The sequence below is a fragment of the Ictidomys tridecemlineatus genome, chromosome 4 (genome assembly GCF_052094955.1).
Source record: "Ictidomys tridecemlineatus isolate mIctTri1 chromosome 4, mIctTri1.hap1, whole genome shotgun sequence".
Taxonomy (NCBI): Eukaryota; Metazoa; Chordata; class Mammalia; order Rodentia; family Sciuridae; genus Ictidomys; species Ictidomys tridecemlineatus.
Genome location: NC_135480.1, coordinates 2,956,972 through 2,981,294, shown reverse-complemented (window position 1 = coordinate 2,981,294; position 24,323 = coordinate 2,956,972). Strand labels below are relative to the sequence as shown.

General features: G+C 60.3%; 1 protein-coding gene across 11 annotated transcripts in view; it reads right to left on the bottom strand.

Moving 5' to 3' along the window:
• Positions 1-24,001, bottom strand: part of Kcnq1 (potassium voltage-gated channel subfamily Q member 1) — a 293,896-nt gene extending 269,895 nt beyond the window's left edge. For 3 of the 11 annotated variants that reach the window (XR_013437356.1, XM_078045362.1, XM_078045367.1), the window contains exon 1: positions 23,351-24,000. Coding sequence is in view for 9 of the 11 variants with exons in the window: in XM_078045362.1 (XP_077901488.1) it covers positions 23,351-23,739 (389 nt within the window). In the remaining 2 variants the exon portion in view is untranslated. Of the gene's footprint in view, positions 1-21,552; positions 21,624-22,574; positions 22,608-22,946; positions 23,055-23,350 lie in introns of those variants that run through there. The other 8 variants (XM_078045364.1, XM_078045363.1, XM_078045366.1 and 5 more) reach the window with 7 other exon arrangements.
• Between the last annotated feature and the right edge of the window lie 322 nt (positions 24,002-24,323).

Sequence of the window (24,323 nt, the reverse complement as noted above, 5' to 3'; positions counted from 1 at the left end):
GAAAGTTATTCGAACAAATCAATCCAGCAAAGTGGCAGAAACAGAACCAACACACAAAGATGAGTAGTGTCGCCATCCCCACCAACAGCAAATTGTCTAAGATGGAAATCAATCCCATTTACAATAGCTACAAAAAATAAAACAGGAGTGGTTTTAACCACAGAGGTGAAAGATCTCTACAGAGAAAAGTATGAAAGCAGGACACACAGACAGACGGATGGATGGATGGACACACACACGGACACACACACACACACACACACACACACACACACCCACACACACACAAATGGAAAGACATCCCGTGTTCAAGGATAGGGGAAATCAATATTATTAAATTAATTAATATATTACCCAAAGCAATATTCAGATTCAATGCAAGCCCTGTTAAAATATCAATGACATTGTTTACAAAATTTTTTTAAAACTCATAAAATTTGTATGGAATTACAAAAAAAAAATCAGCAAAAGCAAATTTGAGATAAAAGAGCTAAGCAGAAGGCATTATGATAGCCCACTTCAAAATATACTACAAGGATGTAGAAATAAAACAGCAAGACGTCAGCATTAAAATAAAAAACAGATATAGACCAATGGGGGGGGGGCTAGAAGTAAATGCACGCTCTGAGCCCACGGTTTTTAATAAGGATTCTAAGAACATTCATCAGAGGAAGAAGGTCTTCAATGGATGCTGCTGGGAAAACTGGATATCCACAGGCCGAAGAACGAAGCTAGACCCGTCTCTATCCAGCCTCAAAAACAACTCAAAATGGAGCAAAGACAAAAGGAAGACCCCAAACTAATGGGACAAAACAGGGGACAGCTTTGGGACACGGGAATGGATAAGGATGTTGCGAGCCAGACCCCAAAGCAGAGGAGGCAAGAGCAAAACTTGACACATGGAACTGTACCAAACTAAAGACCTCTGCCCAGTGAGGGACACTCGCCGTGACGAGACCATGCAGACTGACAGGCACGGACCTCACCTCCAGAGCGCGTGAGGAGCCCTCACAAGGGAAGAGAGGCCGTCCAGCCCCCAAAGAGGAACAGACCAGAACAGACTCCTCAAGAGACCCACCGAGGGCCAACAGGTTGCCCAAAGGCCCAGCACCACTGATGGTCAGGGAAATTCAGATCAGAACCCCAGAGGGGGATCCCTGCCTCCAGAAGACGAGCTGTGATCAAAAAGACCCCGCGGCAAGCACCGGCCACTGGACACAGACAGCAGGGAAGAACACAGAGCGCGGGGCCTGCACCCATAAGGGACAGGGTGTCGGGCCCCTGCCGCCAGCCCAGCAGCCTCCCCTTCCCAGGCTCCTGGTGGGGAGGCCAATCAGCCCCTAGACAGGGGTCCATGCCACCCAGCCCTGCCCATCCCTGCCCAGCCTCTCCCCCCGCCACACTGTGCTGGAGTCTGCCGAGGGGCCAAGGGGTCCCCCACCCCCCACTACTGAAGGGAGCGTTCCAGCTGTGTGGGCACTGGCCTCCGCACCGGTGGGAGGGGTCAGGCGTCCCTCACCCTAGGTGGTTCCCTAGACCACGGTTCTTGGCACAAACACAAGGCTACTTCCGAAGGCCATATCTGCCTTCCTGTGGCTTCTCAGCTGACCTTCCTGGCCACACCCAGCCCCTGCAAAAGCCTGGGCAGGCCACAGAGCCAGACACCGTCCACATCACCAGCTACTCAGTGAGGGGGGCAGCCTCCTACCCCAGGGCCCCAGTGAGGCGAGGAGTGTGGGAGGGGGAGAAAGGACATGGAGCCAGCCTGGCCTCCTCCTGGACACTGACCTCCTCCTGGACACTGGCCTCCTGCCCGACACCAGTGTGCCACAGGCTCAGCCTACCCTCAGAAGCCCTGGGCATTGGGGGCTAAGCCCAGACAGGTCACTGCTGGCTGCCGGCCCTGCAGAGGCACATTGCTCCCTACATGGGGAAACCCCTGACCCGAAACCTATTGACCAGCCCTGCCCAGCTCTCAGCCAAGGTGGGGCCCCTCACCTCCAGGTCATCTCCTGTGACCTCATCATGTCCACTTCTCCTTGTAAGCCCCTGGGTGCCAGAAACTCTGGTGTCCTCAAACTGTCCAGGATGGCCCTGGGCCATGACCAGAGCCAGTGCTAGGTGCACTGCAGGCTGGGAGTGAGAGGTGGACAACCAGGCCGGGAAGCAGAGAGCAGGCCCTCCCCTCTGACCCACAGGAGAGGGCAGGCACCTGGCCCTGTGGACCTGGAGACAGAGAACCGAGCTCAGCAGGCTGGGGGAGGGGCAGGTGGGCCACAGTATCCAGGCTGGAGTAGACAGGCCTCAGCAGAGGCCAGCCCACAGAGGGCTGGACTAACATGGTCCTCTACAGAGGACCTCCCAGGGGCACAGGCTGGCCCACAGTGGGTGGCAGGCAGGCCTGAGGGGCAAGACTCGATGGAGCTGGACCCTAAATCACAAACTCGAAACCCTGAGCACCAGCAGCCAAAGGAGCTGGCCCAGGGCAGGGCCAGGACCAGGGCCAGGCACGGGGCCGCTCAGGGAACGTGTGGACAAGCAGAGGCGAGGCAGTGCCATGTCCAGGCCAGGCGCAGGCTGCTCAGGGGCCAAGTGTGACCCTACAACCTGCACCACAATCAGCCAACCACCATGAGCACAAAGAGAACCAGCCCCAGCGTCTGAGCAGGGTGCCCCTGAACCTCGAGCTAGACTTTGGGGCCAACAGGCCATGTGGGCGGTCATCAAGCAGCAAAAGCACCAGACAGCCCCCATCTCCCCCTCTCCCCATCTCTGCTCTTTGAAAAGCACTTCGATCTTTGAAGCATTGATACTGACCCCAGTACTGACCACGGGGAGCCACGCAGAGTCCATGGCACAGCACAAGTCCCAGGGAGACACACGGATAGGGGGACAGGCCGACTGGTATATGGGCACCTGTGCCCAGTCCTTTAATCAATCATCACCCCCTATCCACGGCAGCTCCCGCTGCACCCAGCTTTGCTGTTCATAGGGACAGCCCGTGCCAACCCACAGTGTCCCCCTGCCCCATATTCCCCTGGCCTGCTCTGCGTTCATCCTTTAAACCTTCCTGATGGTGACTCATCCCCAGGGGACACTGGATAACATCTGGGGACACTTCATGGTCACCAGTGGGAGGGGTGCTACTGCTGCTGGTGAGAGAGATCAGCACTGTGCACAGGGGCCCCACAACAGTGGTCAGACCCCAATGTCACGCACAGCGGGAAGGAGACCTGCTCTGGATCTAATCTGCATGAGCTGTGCTTCCAGTCTCAGGGACGGGGCCTAGAGGGGCTGAGGAGCCACCAGACCAGCCAGCCCGTTCCCTCCACCCACCTGGCAGGAGCCCCTGGACAACCCTGGCCAGCATTCCGACAGCCCGCCATGGCAGGAGTCTGATAGCAGCCAGCTCCCCAGAGGGCTCTGGCCAGCTGGAGGCCGTGTGTCTCTGGGTGAGCTGGACCTCCGGCGCCAGGCAGAGGTCCACCACGCCACCCTGGAACCATCCAAATGAGCTAGAAGGAGCGGGAAGCAGGTTGCAACTGTGACACTGGCCAGTCCTTGCCCCACGAGGACCCCAGTACCCTGCTCCCTCAGGCTGGCCTGGGGAGGGAGCCCCTGCCCCCCACAGACACCCATCCACACAGGAGCTGGCCCAGCACCGCCCACTGCTTTGGAGGCCCTGTCTGCCCCAGGCCTGTTTCCTCAGCTATAAGGTGCGGCAGCCAAGACATTGCCTGCCGGGTTTTCCCCCAACAAAGGCTGCTGCTCCGCTTTGTGGGCCACATGTCCTGGGCAGAGGCCTCAAGGGGACTCAAGTACATTCCGGAGTCACCTGGGGCCAACTCTGGGCAGGCAGATCCCTGCCAGCTGCCCTCAGGCCCAGCCCCCTTTCACCCACACCTAGGGAGGACCCAACTGAGTCAGCCCCGGAGCTCGGGGGCGGGGGACTGGTCAGGTTACAAGCCCGGTGGTTACTCCCAGGAACCATCCAAACCCAGAACCACCTGGTGAAGCCCAGTTCCTACCCCTGGCTGCCAGTCCAGAGATGAGCTTCCTGTTCCCAGGACCATGTGGTGCACGCTGGCCCCAGGCTGCCCAGCAGACCTGCACAGAACAGCAGGTCCACCGAGGTCTCCTCTGCAGGAACTCGGGGTGGGGAAGGCAGGCACTGCACCCCTTCTTCCCTGACCCAAGCGAGCCAGGCCCATTCCCAGAGAGTGTGACTTGCCAGAGAGCCCAGCTCAGGTCCAGCCCTTGAAGTCATCCCCAGCTGGGCTCCACACATCCAGCCCTCCCTGGGCCTGTGGACAGAGCCTGCTCTGGTCCCCGACAGGCACCCTGGGCAGCAGCCCCACCCCCGGCAGGCAATCATCCAATGCATCCAGTGTGAGATGGGCCCCGTGAGCAGGGACACAGGGTGGGAGCTACGCAGAGCAGCTCCAGCAGTGCTGGGTAGCCACCTAATGGGGCCAACACTGGCCGTGTGACCCTGGGCAAGTGTCTGTCCTGCTTGGGGCTTCAAGCCCATCTGGACCAGCCACAGGGGCCAGGAGCTCAGAGGTGTCTCCACCCTGGGGCAGCTGTGGCTTCCTACCACCCAGACCCTCAGCTGGCCTGGCCCTGTGGCTGGATGAAGGGCAGCCCACTGGCTGCAAGAGGGCCCAGGCCTCCCCCGACGGGAGAGCAGGCCCCAGGCTTTCTGCCTGGACTGGAGCCACAGCAGCAGCTGGAACCCTGGGCTGGGATCTGGACCCGCTCTCCTCCCGCAGGGTGAGGTCTCTGTAGGGAGTACATGGAAAGTCCACCTGCCCCTCCCCACAGTCCTTCACCTCTGGCTCAACCCCTGGGCAGTGCCTGGCCTCCAGAGGGCCTCAGGGGACGCCTCCCCCCATCTGCCAGGACGGCCCTGCCCATTGAACCACAGGGCTCAAGAGCCGGAGGTCACCCAGACCACACCAGGACCAGTGGGGCTGGCAGCCACTCTGGGCTCCTGGGGTCTCAACATGGACGGGGCAGCCCTGGCCCCTAGGGAAAAGCTGGGGTCCACCATACCGTGGTCCCATCCTCAGACACTTCTGCCCCCCCAGGCCCCCCCAGGACAGGACTCAGGCCCAATATGGAGATGGCGCCCAGGGCCAGGAGCCACGGGACCTCTTCCCTCCAGCCTCAAACCCCACCTCCCCTTCCTAGAGGTCTTTAAAGACCCCCGAGAACACTGCAGGGGCCAGAACTCCCCACACTTCCCGACGCCTGTTTCCACTAAAATGACCTGTGGTTACCAAAAACAACACAGCATTTCTAAAATCAGAAAATTTTCTCAGCAAAGTTTAAAACTTGAAGCCCTAAGCCGCACGCCCAGGGGTGGCCACAGGGAGCCCCTGGACTCCTGTTCCTCACCTCTTCACGCTGAAGCCCAAGTCTCTTGGCCCTGGGAGAGCACCCGCCTGCAGTCACAGCCCACCCTCTGCCAAGGGACAGCCACCTTCCACAGCCAGTCAGACCCTGTCTGTTCCACCTGTCCCCAAGAGTCCCACACATGTCCTGACCCCGCCCCGGCCTGTCCCATCTATCTCTGCTGGCGACGTCTGGTTTCCACGGTGCCACCCTGTGGGTCGGACCCCGTCATCCTGAGCGAGTCTCAGCGAATCCCACCAAACCCGAGTCCCACCACAGACTGCTGGATCGAGATCCCCTGGGGGCTGCTTGCTCCCGGGGAAGCCGTTCCCTCCGCCCTGCCCAGCAGTTCCAGGGCAGATGGCCCATGTGGGGAATGTCTGCGACTCCTATGGGGACCCCTGCGGTCTTTGGGCACGGCATGGGGCCAGGCAGCCAGCCTCGGGCTGAACCTCCAGAAACACTCTGGGTACCTGGGGTCTCGGGGTCTGAGCCCGGGCTAGCAGTGCACCGGCCCAGCAGCGCCCGGCTCACACAGCACACAGACAGCCACCCCACCCTGACCCCTGAGAAGGTGAGACGGGCCCGAGTTTGCCCGCCAGGGCGGCATGACTTTGAGGTGGCGGGCAGCGGGCCAGAGAGGACTTGATAAGAATTGGGGGGGGGGGTGAGGCCTGCCCTGGGAACTGAGGCCAGCCCAGCCACCAAGCCCCCAGCCCCGCCCATGCCCCTGTGCCAAGGACAGCCAGAACATTCCAGCTTGCCCGGGAGGGGGGCGCCTCCACAGAGCTGCGGCAGGGACCTTGACCGTCCCCGATCCAGGGACGGAAGGAACAAGTTCATCCTTAGTAGAAACCACCTCCCTCGCAGGCTGGCAGGAACTTCTGAAGGCCTTTTGTGCTCCAGTCTCCTCTGGACCTCCCGGCCAAACGAGGTGGGGATTAAGGACAGCAGGGCACAGGAAGGGCCACAGGCCACCCAAGGTCACACTGAAGGAGAGACGAGCCAGAGCTATGGGACATGCCCCACTCTTCAGCCAACACACACCAGGGCCCCCGGAGTCCCCCGTTCTCCTGTCCTGGCAAAGGCCTCCAGGGGCCCCTTCATCAGCCCTCCTGCCCTCGTCCTCCGGTGGTCACTGGCCCGCAGCTCACGAGGCTCAAACCAGGCTGTGGCCCTCGCCCGCCAGGACCCTTCACGGCCTCTCGGCCCACTGGGAAAAATCTCAGGTGCCAGGCCCCACCTCGGGGACACGGCTCTGTCCCCGCCTCTGTGGGCCGACCTGCTCCTCTAACCCGCCAGTCCCTCCCCACCCCCAAGTCTGAGTTTGCTGTTCTTCTCTGCTGGCCCCTCACCCCCAGGGCCCTCACCCTCAGGCCCGGCCTCCCACACGGCTGGTTCCCAGGTGAGATCACCTGGGAGCAGCGCCCCACCCCCGAGGCTGCCGCCTAGTCCTGGGCAGAAGGTCTTAGCGGATGTCATTCGGCTGCGGTCACAGCTGCCCAGATCAGAGCCAGGGAGCCGGTGCTGCCCACAGCTCCCGCACAACAGGAAAACACTGAGTCCACAAACCAGGGGTCTCACAGGAGACCCGCCAGGGCCAGGCTCAGGGCCAGGGCAGGCTCCTGAAGACCTGACCCCAGGTCTGGCCTCCACCCCACACCGGAGTCAGCCCATCTGCTTCTCAGGGACACCACCGCGATCCACCCAGACCCAGAATCCAGACCCCTCTCCTCAGCCTCGGGAATGGCTTTGAGCCACTTACGTGTCCCCAAAAGACTCAACTCAATCAGACCTCTGTCCAGTGTGGAGTCAGCCCTCCTGCCTCCCAGCCTACACAGGAACACACGCCCGACAGCACGGCCAGCGGAGCATAATTCACCTGTCCACGCAGGCAAGGCTGGCCAAGGCCACCCACCTAGACCCTCAGACTCTCCCTCGGGACAGCAGGTGTCTGGCCCATGTGCCCAGCACATGCTGTAGTGAGCTAAAAACCACCCCTCTCCTTCCATCATTCCCTCCCTCTTCCTCTGCACCCTCCAACAAACCCCTCCACCCATCTGTCCACCGATTCCGTCCACCCACTGCCCATCCCTCCATCCACACATTTCTCTCCATCACCCGCCTAGTCATCTCTGTCTACCCCCCTCTCCCTCCAGCCCTCCTCCCCGTCCTGCTCATCGTCTCCACCTACCACCCACCCACCCACCCGTCCTCCTGTCCACCACCTGGTCACCCATCCACCCCTCCCTCTCCCCCCACATGTCACCATTGTCCAGGGACCTGCTGAGCTCTACAGTCACACAGGGGTACACGATCCCTGCCACGTTCCCATGTTCCTGAGGCCAAGAGGCCTGGCCTTGGGGGCAGGGGTCACACAAGCACGACCAGCTGCAATCTGGCCCCACTGCCCAGAGGTGCGAGTGTCCATGAGATGTGGCCTCCGCTGTGGCTCTCACATTCCATGCCACAGGAGCCATGGGACAGTCATGAGAGGGACCTGCGTCCCCGGCCCCCCAGGGCATCTGGCCAGCTCAGTGCAGCCGCTCCGCCATGCTCCAGAGACTGTTTCAGGAAAACAGCCTGGACATTGGCTAGGAGTTGGGCAGCCCACGGGTCCACTTAAAATGGCCCTGAGACTAGAGACATGGCAGGTGTCTGGCAGAGGGACGGCGGTCCTTGGGGTCAGGGCCCAGTACGGGGCTGTGTGGAGCCTGATCCCACACGGCCGTCGGCAACCTGAGACACAGTCCAGTTCAAGCCCTGCCCACCTGTGCAAGGACAGCCCCAGACAGACGAGGTGGCCACACAGGCTGCGTACACACCCGGCGAGCTGACTCGGACAGTGCCACACCCATCTTGGGCCACCACCCTCAGCTGGCTGGCCTACAGTTCATGCCTTGACTCAGCAGAGGCAAGATGGACACTGGCCCCAGGTTCCTGAACACCACCTGCAAGCCCAGCACCCGCAGCAGTGCCCCTGGGGGGTAGAGTGCCCTCTAACAGGCAGCCCCTTACCACAGCACCCCAGATACCCAGGGAGGCGGACACTGTATCTGTCCACCCTGTGGCCACCCTTCCCAGGGGGACAAGGTCACTCCAAGGACATGCTGGTGCTGGGGTCCACTGGGGATTTGGGACCTCTTGCCTCTCTCAGACCTCTGATGTGCATGGGCCCCTTGAAGATGGGACTCAGACATGCCCCAGGGGACGGTCTGCCTGGGAGCTCAGTGGCCACGGCCCTCCCCAGAGGACAGGAACTGAGCCTGGAGGACCACAGCAGGGTGGGGCTCCAGGCTCAAAGGAAGGACAGAGACCATTCATGCCAGGTACCAAATGGGGTTTGTTTGCAAAACCTGCTGTGTGGCTTGACACAAGCCACCGGCCTCTTCTGGCCTTCGGGCTCCACAACAGGAAGACGACCTCACTGCTCCTTGCTGAACCGGTCCTCTGCCCAACCACAGGTCCAGCCCCCCGGCCACACCCGTGGGAAGGAGAGTGGGTCCTCTGCCCAACCACAGGTCCAGCCCCCCGGCCACACCCGTGGGAAGGAGAGTGGGCTTTCAGCCTCCCGTTCTGGAGGCTTCCCATCAGTCACCGCTGGGCCAAGATCAGAACCACACCCTCTGCCACACGGTGGAGAGCCCAGAGGCAGGAGGGACCCAGGTGGCCTCCGGGGGGTCTTGGTTTACACTGCCACTTGGTCAGCAATCTCCCCTGGCGGCCCTCCACCTCTTGCTGGAGCTCCCTCCAGGCCCTGCAGTGAGAGACTTCTGCCAGGAGCAAGGGGGAGGGCGGGGGTCTCTCCTACTCTCCAGATGAAGGGCTCTGGGCTCCCAGGCGGGGAGGAGCCCAGCCCCAAAGGGAGCCCAAGGGGGACTGCTGGGGCAGGAACCAGCACCGCGTGCCATCGGAGCCCTGTCCACGGTTTCAGGGTGTGTGTAAGGTAGGTACCTGGGTCCAGGTATCTACCAAGGGCCATTCTGGACACCTGAACAGGCCCAGTTTGAGGCGGGTGCCCTTTCCAGGACAAGAGTGTGACCATATCTCCAGCGGGCCTCAGAGAGGACCTACCTGCCGACCCCTCCCCTCGTCCGCCCCAATCTCAACTTCGTCCCCCACCAGCATCCTCCTGGTCTGTCCACCTGCCCCCTCCTGCTGCCTCCCCAGGCCCACTCTGAGTCCCCAGGGTGCTGTGGGCATGCCTTCCCCTTAGCACCTAGCTTGCTCCCCATCAGGCTCCTCCTGGAACCCTGTCTGCCACCACTCAGCTTGAAGTCAGGGACAACGTCACATGTGTCCTCTATCCCGAGGCCAGCTTTGGGCAGCACAGCCCCTGTGCACTGCACCCCAGGCACCACGGGTACACATATCAGAGGCTGTGGTGCCCCACCACCGTCCCCCAGGGCAGCCTGGCTCCCCTCTCTAGGTTACAGGGCCAGCAGTGAGTCGAGTGCTGGGCACAAGCCCACTCTGTCCTCTCCAAGGCCCTCGAGAGCCCCTGATCCAGGGAGGGAGAGACCATTCTCAGAAGGACCTCAGCAGCCCCAGGCCCTCCTGGCTGGGCAAAGCCCTGCTCATGCAGAGGTGGGCAGACAGCACGTACTGCGACTGGGGACACTCAGTGCAAAAAGGTCACTGGATTAACTATAAATGATTATTAAACAGCTAATTAGTAGAGTGACTTAAAATGATGATGTTGTTTGTTGTTGTTTTGTTTTGTGATTTGTTCATCAGAACTGAAGAAAGGTCGTGTAGCAATTGGTGCATACAAAGTCACAGCTGGCGGATGCAGCATCGTGGTTGCTGGGTACCACGTTGAATCCGTGGATGTCGAGGTGTAACTGGAAGGTTAGGGCCGGTGTCCACCGTTCTAGACTCTGTCTCTGCCCTCCTTGCGTCTGTCCCCTCTTTATGTCTTGGCCATCTTCTTAGTGGAAAACTCACATCTTCTCTCCTGTGGAGGGTCTCACAACTGGACCTCTGCAGATATCACCCCCACGTGCCACTGAACATGCTCCTTTGGCCCCAGTATTTCCAATGAAGTCACACTTAGGTGCGTGGCTTCAGGTCCAGGTCCCTGGGCCATAGCTCCAGCACGCATTGATCCCCCCACCCTTGGCAGTGACCGGATGCTCCCAGCTCAGCCTGTACAAGTGCTGCAGCCCCGGGCTCAGCCACTGCCCTGTGGGCCCTGGACCCTCTCAGGACAGAAGGGCACTTCAAGGGCACACTGCTAGGGCCGGGCAGCTCAGAGAAACTGGATGATCCTCTTTTCCAGGTTTCTCCCCAGACGTACTTTAAACCACATGACGACAGGCTGTGGGTGTAGCTGAGGGGTAGAGCACTTGCCTCGGGAATGCAAGGCCCTGGGGTCATCCCTGCCCCACAAATGCCCACTGACCTTCTCACCCCAGTGCAGGGCTGCAGGGTTGCTCAGCCTCCTCTCGCTGACACCCATCTCTACCTCCCAGCAACCACCTCAGCTCTCAGGACACCTGCTATCACTCACGGCCGTGACCCTCGATTCCCACGAAGCCGCTTTTACAACAAGCTCTACTCCATCTCTGGGTCAAGGAGTGCTTAACCACTGAGCCATCCCCACCTCTTTATTTTGAGTCAGGGTCTCCCTAAGTTTCTTAGGGCCTCACTAATTGCTGAGCTTGGCTTTGACCTTCTGATCCTCCTGCCTTGGCCTCCCGAGTCGCTGAGATTACAGGTGTGCGCCATGGTGCGCAGCCCCTCCTGCTCTTGGAGATAACTTATCGCGCTCTGGGTTTCCTTCCATGGCTCTTGTTTGTGTGTGGACAGATTTGCATCCTCTCCCTTATTATACTGTAATCCACTGTGCTTCTTTTTCCATCCCGCGTGTTCTGACGGCTTCAGAGTGTGGCACTCAGGGCTAATCCGAGCACCTTCCCACCATGGGCACCGAGGTTCTCCCACTCACACACAGGCAGCACCTTGAAGGTGGGTTCTAGGGAGTGAGTGGGGTTGGCCGAGTCAGAGGCAAATGCCTACAGGATTCTGCCAGGTGTCGCCGCATCCCCTCTTGCAGAGTTCACCATCTTTCACCGTCTTGCATGCGCACCAGCAGCTGGATTTCTGCAATCTGGCAGGACCGGGGAAGCCTTCCTGGGGTTTCTCCTGCCCTCTTGAGGGAGGGTGGTCCCTGCTGTGCATTCTGTGTTGGTGGCTCTGGCTCATCCCCTCGGGGGTTGCTGGTTCTCTTTGTTTTCAGAGACTCTTTCTACACTGGAGAGCTGACCCCTGACCCCTGTGGCATCTCCCGGGCTGTCTGCCTGCTGCTCTGCAGGAGGTGACCCCCACACCCCCTCCCCCAGGCAAGTTCACCTTCGCTGTGTGCATCTGGCCTCTCGCCACAGGAAAGCTGCCTGTCCTCCGGAGAGGAGATTCCTGGGTCTCCTTCTGGTACTCCCACCTGGAATTTACCTCAGTGTGACCAGTGGGCCCCATCTGACCTTTCTCACGTGGCCATCGCTCATGCAACGAAAGCTTCCTATGCGACTGGATCTATACACAGATTTTAAAAATGCATTCCATGGGCTATGCCTGACTCCACGCCAGCACCACCAGCCACACGGGGCCCCGCAGTGCCACACTGTTCTAATTACCAGGGTTTTGTGTTCTAGCATATTCTGAGCCATCACTGCCAGGAGCCCGGATGTGACTTGAGAACAGCTGGAGGAACCACGGCATGGAACCCCCGCCCGCCACCTGCCAATCAAACGCTCCCAGCACCAGCTTCCTGAAGATGCTCACATACAGCCTGGGGTTCCCCTGGCCCCCTGGAAACTCCCCCCAGCAGTGCACCTCCAGACAGAACTGCTGGGAAGGGGTGCCCGTCCTCTCAGGGAGCTCTGGAGCTGCAGAGACCGCAGTCAGTCAAGGAGCACGAGGCGGCCCCTGGCCCTGGTGGAGTGGGGGTCCCACAGCAGCTGGGTGGTATCCATAAGGAGGGGTGCTCTGGGGCCACAAGGAAGTGGGGGCAGGTGGGGGTCCCTGTCCAGCTGGTGCCTTGGGTTCCTGCTTTGTGACTCTCTCCAGATCCCTGTATGGAGCAAGTCATGGGGGAGGAGAGTGGCTCTGGGTGGACTTGTGGCTGCCCAGGAGCACAGCTCTAGAGAGGGAGGAGAGAGAGCCGTCCACCCTCGGGAGACTTGCAGGGGCGGTCCAAGCCCTGTGCAGCAGAGCTGTGGGATTCTGCCCATTGCCAAGATGAAAGTGCAGGTGGGAAGGGGTGGCCTCCAGGGGTGCAGACGGGGGCCAGGCCCAGGCTGGAGCCAGGGTGCCAATGTCTCAAGCCTCGCCGTGCTCGAGACGAAGCTCCAAGGGCTTCTGTGCAGACTGGAGGGGGCGCTCTCTGGTGTGGCCAACAAAGGGTCAGGCCTTGGTTCCCCATGAGCAAGGTGACCAGTGTCCCCATGTGTGAACGGAGCAGAGAAAGAAGGAACAGGACTGAGAGTCCAGAACCCAGAGGGGAGCAGAGGTGTGCTCCCGAGTCCTCACCAGCACCATCCCCTCCAATCAGAGAGGAAGAAGTTCCTACAGACCCACACGCGGCCTGGGGAGCACCCGGGCAGCCCACCCGGGTCCCCCAGAGGCCCCATAAAGTCCCATGTGCCACTCTCGGGCACTGCCAGGTGTCTAGGTGTTTAGGCCCACGGGCAGACACTGAGGGACAGCGCACCCTTCCACTAGGTAAAAGGCACCTCAGCCACCTGGGCCACAAGTGTGCTCCAGCGTGCTCCTGCCCCCCAGCAACCTTCAGACACGGACAGGCAGCTGGTACCCACAGCTGGACACACCAGGCCAGTGAGACACTGGCCTCATGGAGCTGCCCAGCCAGAGGCCCCAAAACACCAGAGTTGACTAACAGCACCCACCTGGACCAGGCCAGCGCCTTCTTACCAAGCAGCGCCCGAGGACACGTGGCCAGGAGACGGCCTTTTACTACAATAGACACCCAGAAAGCTGCTAGAGGCCACAGCAAGTGCACGGACATCAGTGACTATCAGTGTGGGGACACAAGGTGACAGGACCCTCTAGCAACAGATCGCAAAGGACAGGAAACCCACGGTGGCCCGACAAGCCAAAATCGTGACCGTAAGGGAACTTACTGAGGTGCAGAGAACAGACACCTTGGTGCAGCGGGTGGCGAGGGACTCAACCTGTGAGTGAGAGCGAGACCATGAGGAGGAACCAAGTGGAATCTGCATCTCTACAAAGGAAGTCGGAACCCAGCTCGGAGCCTCTGAAGCCGGAAGTCTTTGGACTAACCAGACGTCAGACAAAGAAGAGAAATAAACTGAGAGAAGGAAGAAAGCCTTGACCTGATTCCTTGTCAGGACACGGGGGGGGGGGGGGGGGGGGGGTCAGCAGTCGCACTGTGCGCATCTCCGGGGGCGAGAGGAGAGGAAGCGCAGAGAGAGTCAATGAAATATTCAACAAAGCGATTCCTGGAAACTTCACGAATCCTGAGAAAGATGGACGTCCAGGCCCCTGAAGCTCAGTGGGCCCCAGGAGGTCCAAGAGGATCCCAGATCGTCCCCAAGGCACCGCAGTCAGATGGAACGGCAAGACAAGGGGTCCTGAAACAGCAACAGGCCGCCAGCGGTGTCCGTCCCGCACAGGGGGCTCCCCTCCGTGACGGTGGGCTCACCACTTCACTGGCCAGGAGACCGTGGACCAGATCTTCCAAGTCCTGAAGGGAAAACCTGCCAACCAAGAGCGCCACACCCAGCAGAGTGCTCCTTCATGACGGAGGAACAGAGGCTCACCACGAGGAGGAACAGAGGCTCACCACGAGGAGCTACGGGATCATCAGCCCCCGACGGCCCGCGAGAAGCGCCCGGGGAACACTAGGCCAGGAGCAAAAGCACCAGAGCAGAAAGAACAGACCCAGCGGGGGGTAGGTCCGCCAAAGAGAAAGGGAAGAGGATCGACCTGTGAACACAGAGACCTGCCCAGCCACAGAGGAGGCCACCAGGGGATTAGGGCACCACGGGTGTAGAAACGGCCAGAAAACCAGCCGAACGGCAGAGACACGGCTCTGCTGCCCTCAGTAGCCTTTCATGAATATTGGTTCAAATTTCCGACTGAGAGAGTCAGACGGGTCCAGTAAGGTAGTCATGGGGGACCTCGGCACCTGACTTTTGTCAACAGACAGATCCTCTAGAAGGAAAAGAAAGTTGGAGTTGAACGATGCCGTCGACCAGAGGGGCCCACCAACATCACAGAGTGCTTCAGCCAACAGTAGCAGAAGGCTCAGCACCACGAGCTCACTCCTGGGGAGACGCGTGTTAGACCACAAAACCAGTCCCAGCAAATTTCAAAAAACCCCAGAAATCTTAGCAAAAGCATCTTCTCTGACCACAAGGAATAAAACTAGAAATCCACCCAGAGGAACTTCAGAAACAGACACATGGCAATCAAACACATTCTCCTGAACGACCGACAGTCAGTCAAGAAATCAAAATGGAAACTTTAAATTGTCTTGGATGACAAGGAAAGCAGGACCCAGGGGACAGAGCACAGCAGCACCACGCGAAGCTCACAGCCACGCATGCCCACACGCAAGAGGTCTCAAACTGACCACCTGACGTGGCCACTCAAGGAACTAGAAAATCAGACACCAAGAACAGACTCGATCTGAAATAGTAGAGGAAAGGGATTACTAAGCTCAGAGCAGAAAATACTTTAGTCAAACTAACCGAGAGAGAGAGAGAGAGAGAGAGAGAGAGAGAGAGAGAGAGAGAGAGAGAGGGGATCCAAATAAACGCCTGGTGGACCATGACAACTGAGCACAGAACACGCAGGTCACTGGGGACTTCGAGGGACAATTAAACATCAACAAGGGGGTAAACCTGGGAGCAGAGCATGCATTTCTCCGCAGACAGAACCTACCAAACACTAACCACGCAGACACAGAAAACCAAGCACAAGACCGAGTCAGTAATAAAAGTCCCACAAAGAGAAATGCTCCCAAGCCCATCCTACCAGGCCAGGTCCCCCTCCTGCTGACGAGGCAAAGACCACAGAAAAGGAGCCACAGGCCAGAATCCCTGATGAGCCCAGATGCACACGTTCTCGACCAATTACCCACAAACTGGTCCAAAAGCCCAGCAAAGAGATCACCCAGCATGGTCAAGTGGACTCGTTCCAGTCATGCCAGGATGCCTCAACACATGCACATCAACAGCTGTAACACGTCAATGAACAGAACGAGAGACAAAACCCGTGTGGTCACCTCAACAGATGCAGGAAAAGCATCCGATGATTTCAACCACTCATGAATAAAAATAAAAAACCTCCAAAAATCAGGGATAGAAGAACGTGCCTCAACACGTAAAGACCGTATATGACAGACCCACAGCCAACATCGTACTGAAGGTGGAAGCTGAAGTCATTATCATTCCCTCAAAGATCAGGAACAAGATGAGGATGTTCACTTTCACCTCCCTAGTTCAATGCTGCACTGGAAGGGTGTGGTTTCACGCAGAGGAAAAATTAAAAAGGCTCCACAAACAAACAAAGACCTTGCTGGAACTGATAGTCAAATTCAACGAAGTTGCAGGGTGTGAAATCAACCTAGGCAAACGAGTGGTCTTTTTATATGCCAATCAGAAAACTGCTGAGAAAGAAATCAAGAAAGCAGTCCGTTTGCAATAGCAAAAATAAAATCAAATGTGATGGAAATCTCCAAAGAGGTGAATAATTTTATATTGAAAGTTACAAACTGAAAAGAAATTGAAGAGGTTATGAAAAATGGAAAGGCATCCCATGTTCATGGACCATAATAATATTGTTAAAAAGTACGAACTCCCCAAGTCCAAAGACGCAGTATGATTCCTATCAATGACAGTTCCCGTGGAAGTGATCACTCTGAACCCTTGGTGGGACCACAAGGGACTCTGAATGGCAAAGCCATCCTGAGTAAGAAAAGGCCGAGACATAATGACGCTCAGCTTCACAACACGTAACAAAGCTGCGTCACCAAGAGAGCGAGGTACTGCCGGGCAGACAGACATGGACCAAGGGAACAGAACGGAGAACCCAGAAACAAATCCACTGCTTAGAGCCACCTGATTGCTGACCAAGGCAGCAAGAACACACACTGCAGGACTCTTCAGTTAGTGGCAGAAAGGGACATCCACGTGCTGAGGAAAGCAGGCCCCATCTGTCACCACGTACAAGCATCACTTCAAAGGGACCAAAGACTTCAGGGTAAGGCCCCAACTAGGAAACTTCTAGAAAGACACCCAGGGGAAAGGCTTCCAGACATGCATCTGGGCCAAGATCGTTTTAGCAGCAAAAGTAAAAAATGACAAATGGAATCTCATCAAACTGAAAAGCATCTGTACCGCCAAGGGGTCAAGAGAGTCAAGAAACAACTCAGAGAATGGGAGAAAAGGTTCACGCACCGTCCGCCCATCCGTCTGTCCGTCCGTCCGTCAGGGAACTCAAAGACTCAACGGCAAAAATAACACAGGTTAAAAAGTGACCAGCACTTCTCAAATCAGGATGTGCAGGGCAGCGAGCACAGGAACACCGCTCACCAAGGCTAACAAGGGAGATGCAGGTCAGAACCCCGGGAGCTTCCTCCCTCCTGGGTTAGACCGGCCATTATCAAAAGGGCAGAAAAGAGTAAACGCAGGGCAGGATGTGGACAAAGGGGCTGCACACTGCTGGAGGGAGGCCGACAAGGAGCGTCCTGGGAGCAGCCCAGAGCACCCTCGGACACCGAGGCAAGACTGCACGGGACCCGGCTGTCCTGCTCCTGGGCGTGCAACCAAAGGAACAAATCGGCGTGTCCACGGGACACCTGCCCCTCCCCCACGCCCCTGCAGCACCCTCCGCCACAGCCCAGGTGAGGAGCCAACAGAGGCACCCAGCCAGATGGACGGGCAAGAAAATGGATGTGTGGGCACAAGGGAAGAGCAGTCAGTCACAGAGAGAGCGTCCTGCCATCTCATGGAACCAGAGAACCTGAGGACAGTGACACGCGCCAGGCACAGGGGCAAGTGCTCCGTGCTCACTTCTGCGGAAGCTAAAGCACGGTCCCAAAGCAGCGAGTGAGGCAGTGGCCACAGAGCCCCGGAAGGGTGGGGGAGGGTGGCTGGAGAGGAGGCACACGGGCTCCGGGTGCAGCTGGGCAGGAGGACTGACTTCTAACGTGCCACGGCACAGCGGAGGAACTGGCTGGCAGCAACGGAGCACTTCCTGACAGCTGGCACAGAGGGTCTTCACGCTCCCGCACACAGAACTGGTGGTGGGCACGCGAGTGACCCCAGCCTGATCAGTACACATTGCCCCCGGCATGGAAATGCCACACTGAACCCCATCAACACCCATTATTACTGTGTGTCTATTAAAAAGAGCACATGTGTGTGTTGTGTGTGTGTGTGTGTGTGTCTGTGTGTGTGTAGACTGGTTCCTCCTCCAGCAGGTGGCCAGGTGGACAGACAAGCAGACCCGGCCTTTATCTGGGACCATGTAGAGGGGCCCACTCCAGATGGGTCTGCTCAGCCCCACACCCTGAACCCAACAAAGCTCAGGCCGTGGGCAGACTCCGAGGTCTAATCCCGCACCTGCCCCACCCCAGCCAGGACGTGAAGGCCCCCGGGTAGGACCTGAGGACTCTCCCTGCAGGGTCCAGCAGCCCTTGCTTGCTGCTTCCCCGAGATCAGGAATGCCACTGGGTAAGATCCGCACAGGGGGTGTCAGGAGGCCCAGCTCCCGGGGGCTGCAGTGACAGTGGCAGCCTGTGGGTGTGGAGGGGCAGCCAGAGCTGGGAGAAGGTGAGGAAGGACCTGGGTTCCTGGGCTGGATGCCTGGAGACCCTGCATGGAGCGCTGTCCACCCACACAGTCCCTCAGATCCCAGACACGCTAAGATGGCCTCTGCTAACACCCCACAGGACAGCCCGGCAGACGAGGGGCGGGGCGCCAGGGCCAGGGCCAGGGCCACCGATAACGAAGACAGCATGACCTGCTGGGGCAGCCGAGAAGGCTTCTTGCAGGAGGTGGCCCTGGGCAGCAGGGCTTCCGGGCACAGGAAGCAGCCAGGTCAAAGGTGCCTGGGAGTGGCCTCCCCACCCCCAGGACAGGCACTGAGGTGGGTTCCCCAGCCGTGGCTGAGGACAGTACTGGTCTCGGTCCACCACCCACTCAGCCCAGCTTCCCCTTGCCCGGGGGCTTTCTCTCCTCTCCTTCCAGCACAGGGCAGCCCCCTTTCCTCACACAGCCACAGGGTAGATGTTGTGACCCCCACCAACCCAAGGTGGAAGAGGGGCTTGGAGGAGGCATGAGGCCCTGGCTGCTGAGTCCAAGGCCCTGTCCAGGCAGCCTTGGACACACATAGCTGTGTGGCCTTGGACAGCTAGCCTGCCCTCTCTGAGCCCAGGGTTCCCAGCTGCACACGGCCAAGGGCCTACCTAGGCACGCAGTGGACCCTCTTCCTGACTTCAGCATTGCTATGCCCCTCCATCCTTCCCCAAGTCCCCTGGATAGAACCCAGAGGTCCCCTACCCTGGTCAGCACCCACAGAGCCCAGAAAAGGGGCCAGGTTGGGCAGGGCAGCAGGAGACAAACAACCACAGAGGCCAAGGCCTCTCACGTGCTCAGAAGCACATGGAGAGTCAGGCCCAGGTCCCGTGGTCACTCCGCCGACAGCAGAGCAGCCACAATCTCCTGCTGCTGTCATCCGCCCGGCAGTCCTGCCCCAGCTCTGGGCTTTCTCATGCTCAGTGGCCACTGGAGAGGAATGAGCGTCCACCAGGAGAAGGTGTGGACACCCACGTCTCGCCTCCATGCCCACAGGGGCCCTGCACAGAGCATCACGGGAGCGGGGGGCCAGGGTCACCCATGGGCCACCTACCCCACACATTTGGGCTCCAAGGCACCTGTGGGGACCCTCCTCTACAGGACCAGCCCAGGCCAGCCTCCTACATAGCACCCCTGCTCCACAGTGCTTCCCCAGCACCCAAGCCAAACCCTAGGCCTCAGACCCTGTCGGAAGCCGAGGCTCGGTGCAACACGCTTCCAGAAGCTTCCTCGGCACACTGCCGAGGGACAGCGCGGAGCATCCTCGCACACTGGCCACACACCCACGGCTCCTTCTGGGCCTGGAACATCCTCCCTGGAGACCACCATCCTTGGCAGCCGTTGCCCACCTCTGGCACCTGTGGCCCAGTCCTCCAGCCCAACATTCTTGATGGCGGACGGGGAATTAGACCATGGGAAAATGTGCAGAAGCTGACAGCTGGCTGGGAATGTCCGGCTGCAGGGCCCTGGGCGCCGCTGGGTCCACTTCTCCACCGAGAGGGCTGGGTGGAGGGGAGGCAGGGGCCCTGCCTGGGCCAAGTCGGGAGCGGGCTGGCAGGTGCCAGAGGCCAGAGCCCCCTCGGCAGCCTGGCTGCTCAGCAAGGGCAGGGCAGGCCAGCAGCAGCCCTGGCCCAGGAGCTGGCGAGGGAGGCGACTCGGGCGCCCTGACCTGCAGGCCTGCAAGCAGCGCCATTCAGGGACTGCTGGGCTGAGGAGACCTGACCACACCCACCACGGTGCTTCACCAGAAGAGCCAGCTCAGGACCTGGCCTTTGTGCCAGCAGCAGGACACCAGGCCCCTTAAGGCCTGAAAGCATCGTCTGTGGGTGGCTGCTCCCGCACTGTGGGGAGCACAGGCACCTTGCCTGGCCTCGGCGGGTCCCACCACCACTTCGCTTGACACAGCCTGTTCCAGCCTGGAGCCCTGCTCCACCCAGCAGCCCTGCGAGGATGCAGGACCCCAGGCCTCCTCCTGACCCCAGGCCTCTGTGCAGGCCCGGGAGATCCTTCTGCAGGGGGCTTCAAGTTCTTCCTCCACCTGACTGCCCCCCAATTCCTCCCCAGGCCTGGCATAAAAGATGCCTGTGGGCCTCCAACCGTGGTCAGGCCAGGCAGAGGTGCTCAGTGCTCGGGCCACAGCACCTCCAGAAACATGGGGCTGGGCCTGCAGCAGGAGTCTGCTGAGGGGTCTCTGGACTGCCAGGGTCCCAGAGGAGGCACACAGGGAGAAACCCCAAAAGGAAATCAGTTTTACCTGGAATCCGGGGCTGAGGAACAGGTGGCAGGGTTTGAAGGGGACAGAGGGAGAGAGACTTGGCCACCCAGAGAGCCCCTTCCCCCTGAGCCCAACCCACAGGTCAGCTGGCCACCCTCCACCTGCCCAGCTCCATTCCCAGGTCTGCAGGGTGGCTTCTCTGGGCCACAGTCAGGGTGAGATGGCTCCTGCTCTGGGCCCAGCAGGCAGACCAGCCCAATAAACCACCAGGCCCCTTGCAAGTTCCGTCAATGATTAACACATGCCGTGAGGTGCTGCCAAAAGACACCAGAAGGTTCTTGGGAACCCGGGAGAGCCAGGGATGTGGGAGAGTGGGCACAGGAGGGCCGAGCCAGCCCAGTCTGGGTTCGAGTACAGGGAAGGGGAAAGGTTCCTCTCTGTGCCTCTTCCCCAAATCCCTCAGTCACAACCAGGATTCCAGGTGGCCAGCAGCCAGACCCTGCCAAGGCCCACTGGAAAGGTGGCTTGGGCCCACCTGGCCCGTGTGCCCTCAGCAGGGTGGGAGTTACCCCACAGTGGGAAGTAAAGGCCATGAAAGAGAACTGGGGTGAAGGGGGACAGGAAGGCCAATAAAGCAAAGGGCAGTGCCCGGGTATGCGTCCTGCTCCCTGGCCAGCCAGGGAAGGCCAGAACGGACACAGGAAGGGCTGCTCTCCTTGGGCCGGAGCAGGGGTTCCCCAAGGAGGGGACAGGATGTCCGGGCCTGCTTCCCAGCTGCACAAGGTAACGCATGTCCAGGCCTGCAGGACACCAGTCCCTACCTTGCCCCCCTCCCCACATAGGACCCAGCCCTCCGGGGTAGGCTCTCCTCCTTGGGCCCAGAAACCAAATCCCTCATGTTTCCCAGTCCGCCTTACCAAGGACAGAGCCTGCTCTCGTCCCTGAACCATCTGTGACTTCATACAGCAACTCCGGGCCAGCCGGGCATGGACTACACGGTTCCTGAGGCTGCAACCAGGCTCCAGCCCCCACGGGATCCCAGCTCCTGGCCAGGCCTTCCCCAAGCAGAATGGACAATCCGAGGGCCCCTCCTACCTCTTGGAGACTCTGGGGGTGAGGGATCCCCTTCTCGGGTCCCAGGCAAGCCACATGCTCTGCCCAGCCGGGGTCCACCTGCAGCCCTTCCCCGAGATGGTGGAGGATGTTCATGACAACCCCTCAGAGCCAGCCACACCTCTCACAGGACCAGGGGCCTGCAGCTGGAAAAGGCTGACCACTGCCCCTCCACTACCTCACACGAGCATCCCTTTCCCCCACTCTCCACATCACAGGAGCTGCCGCTGCCCGGCCTCCGGGAGACTGGGCGAAGGCAGACTTCGCTGAGCAAACTTCCGAGGCTGAACAATCCTAATCAGGAAGAAAAGGCAGTGTAAGCAGAGACTTCCTCTGGGGCATGGCGAGCCCTTTTCCTCTGCCCCGCGCTGCAGCTGGAGCCCAGGTGATGCTCACTCCTGGCCTGCACCCTGGCGTGCCATCCGGTGACTGCCTGGAGGCACCGTGCCTTGGCAGGTGGGGCTCCTGGACCAAGAGCTAACAGCGAAGGTCTTCTCCAGCATCTGCTTGGGGTCTTGGGGTCCACGCTCTCTCCCCCACCCTCAGCATCACACGTAGTTTGGGGTCTGGTGGGGGAGTGCTGGGAGGCAGGCAGTCCATCCACACAGCATGCCCACCAGCCTGCTATTTCTAGAACATTTTCACAGCAGGGCTGGACTCAGGTGGGGTCCCTTAGGGTCACTGCACACAAATGTTCCCCAAATCCCCAGATGCTGTAGCTACGGCTGCCGCAGAGCCTCCACCTCCCCCAGACCTGCCCTTCCTGCTGTGGAAGGTCCCACTTCTCTTCACAAGCAGGAGAGCTACCTGAGCCAGCTCCTGCTACAACCTGGGGCCCTGGCGACAAGCACAGTGGGGGTGAACAGGTCCCTGGGCACCTCCCAGGCCCAGCCCAGGCAGCAGAACTAAGCACACTCCACCCGTGGAGGCCACCAGAAGGCCACCCCAGGCAGCCCTAAAGGAGCCCCACAGCAATCAGTGAGGGGACATCTGAGCAGACTCACAGGCCAGAGGTTGGCAAGACACCAAGAAGCCACTGGCTGGGCAGCCAGGAAGTAGCACCACAGGACGGCAGGGGAGGCAGCAAGGAGAGCAGCCTGACCCTTCTGGGAGGTAACTTCCTGTGCCCCTGTCCTTGAGAATTCAAGTGCCAAGCCTGCGCCCCGCCCACAGGAGTGGGAACCACCTGGAGCAGCAAGGGCCAGGTGCTGCTGCCAGCCCTCTTCCTCACGGAGCACAGCCTCCTTTGATGGAAGCCTGAAAACCGGCCCCTCTGCACCCTCCCAGGTTTTATGAGCTTGGGTTTATGAGGACCCGTGGGTACTCTGCAGCCCCAGGGGAAGGCCTGTGCACCTGCCGGCCAGACTGAGACCCACCTGGGCCTCCAAGGTCTGAGCATCCGTACCTCCTCTTCTGGGGGCTCCTGAGGCTCCTCTCCCTGCCAACCCAGGGGAATTCTCTCGCTGCACCCAAGGGTGAGCGCTCCTTCTCTTCCCAGAGTATTTCCACTGGACAGCCCTCCAGGGAGGAGCGAGCCAACCTCTGGTCGGGGCACCCCTCCCCACGCCCAAGGGCAGGGCCTTGAGAAGTCCCCCCTTGACCAGCAATGTCCCTGAACTTCATGGGACCTGAAACAAACTTGTTTCCCCGTTAACACCTCCCTCCCCTCGCGGCTGCCCGGGGTCAAGGCTGGGGCGGGGGTCCAGCGGAGCAGGGAGCCAGAGACTACGCTGCCCTGCCAGCCCCTCCGCAGGTGTCCGGGGCGACTCGCGGTACTCACACAGCGAAGTGGTAGACGAAGCACTTCCAGCCTGTGGGGCGCTCGAGGAAGTTGTAGACGCGGCCCTGGACGTGGGTGCGCGCGAGCAGCGGGCGGCGCACGCTGTAGATGGAGACCCGCGGGTCGAGGCTCACTGGCGGCCGCGGGCCGAGGTCGGCGACGACCGGGGGCGCCGAGGGCGCAGCGGGGGTCGTGGGGGACGCTGGCCCCAGGACGCCGGAAGGCGCGACGGGAGCATAGAGCGTGCCGCCCGTCGGGCCGCCCTCTGCCAGCTCCAGGGAGAAGGGGCACTTCTTGGCCAGGCCCGCGCTGCCCCGCCGGGCGCCCAGCAGGCGGCCCCAGCCCCCGCGCTTCCTCTCAGTCCTGGGCGGGGAGGAGGCAGCGGCCATAGCGAGGCAGGGCCCCGGGGGCTGCACGGTAGCTGCAGCGAAGGCGGGCGCCTGGGCACACTGTCGGCCAGTGGCCGAGGCTGCCAGCCCCGCCACCGGGGCCGCTGCCCGCCCCGCCCGGGGGTGGGGCGGGGCCGGAGTGGGCGGGAGCCTCGGGCCGTCCCGGGGGACCACAGGCCCCGCCCCTCTCGAGCACCCGCCCTCGACCGCCCGGCGTGCTCGGAAAGCTGCGGGTGCCCACCTGTTCTCCTCTTCCCTTCCGTGCTCGCCCGCTGAACCCGGTTCTCGCCCACGTGTTTGCACCCAGCTCCTCCTTCCCGCCTGTCTCAGGAGGTCCCCAGCCAAGGCGGGGAGGATAGCCCGGGAGCCAGCAGGTGCCGCCACCGCGAATGCGCTCCCATGGCCGGTTAGGATGCAGACACCCATTTTCCCGCCCTCTGAGCCTTTCCGGGGAGGCAAGGAGTACAGAGGGGCGCCCTGAGGCGCACGGGGGTGAGGAGGTGTTGGCCTCTGGGGCCCCAGGAGAATGCGCTGAAATCTGCCCACTAAGGCCCAGGCACTGGGGAGGTGAGAAAGAACTATTA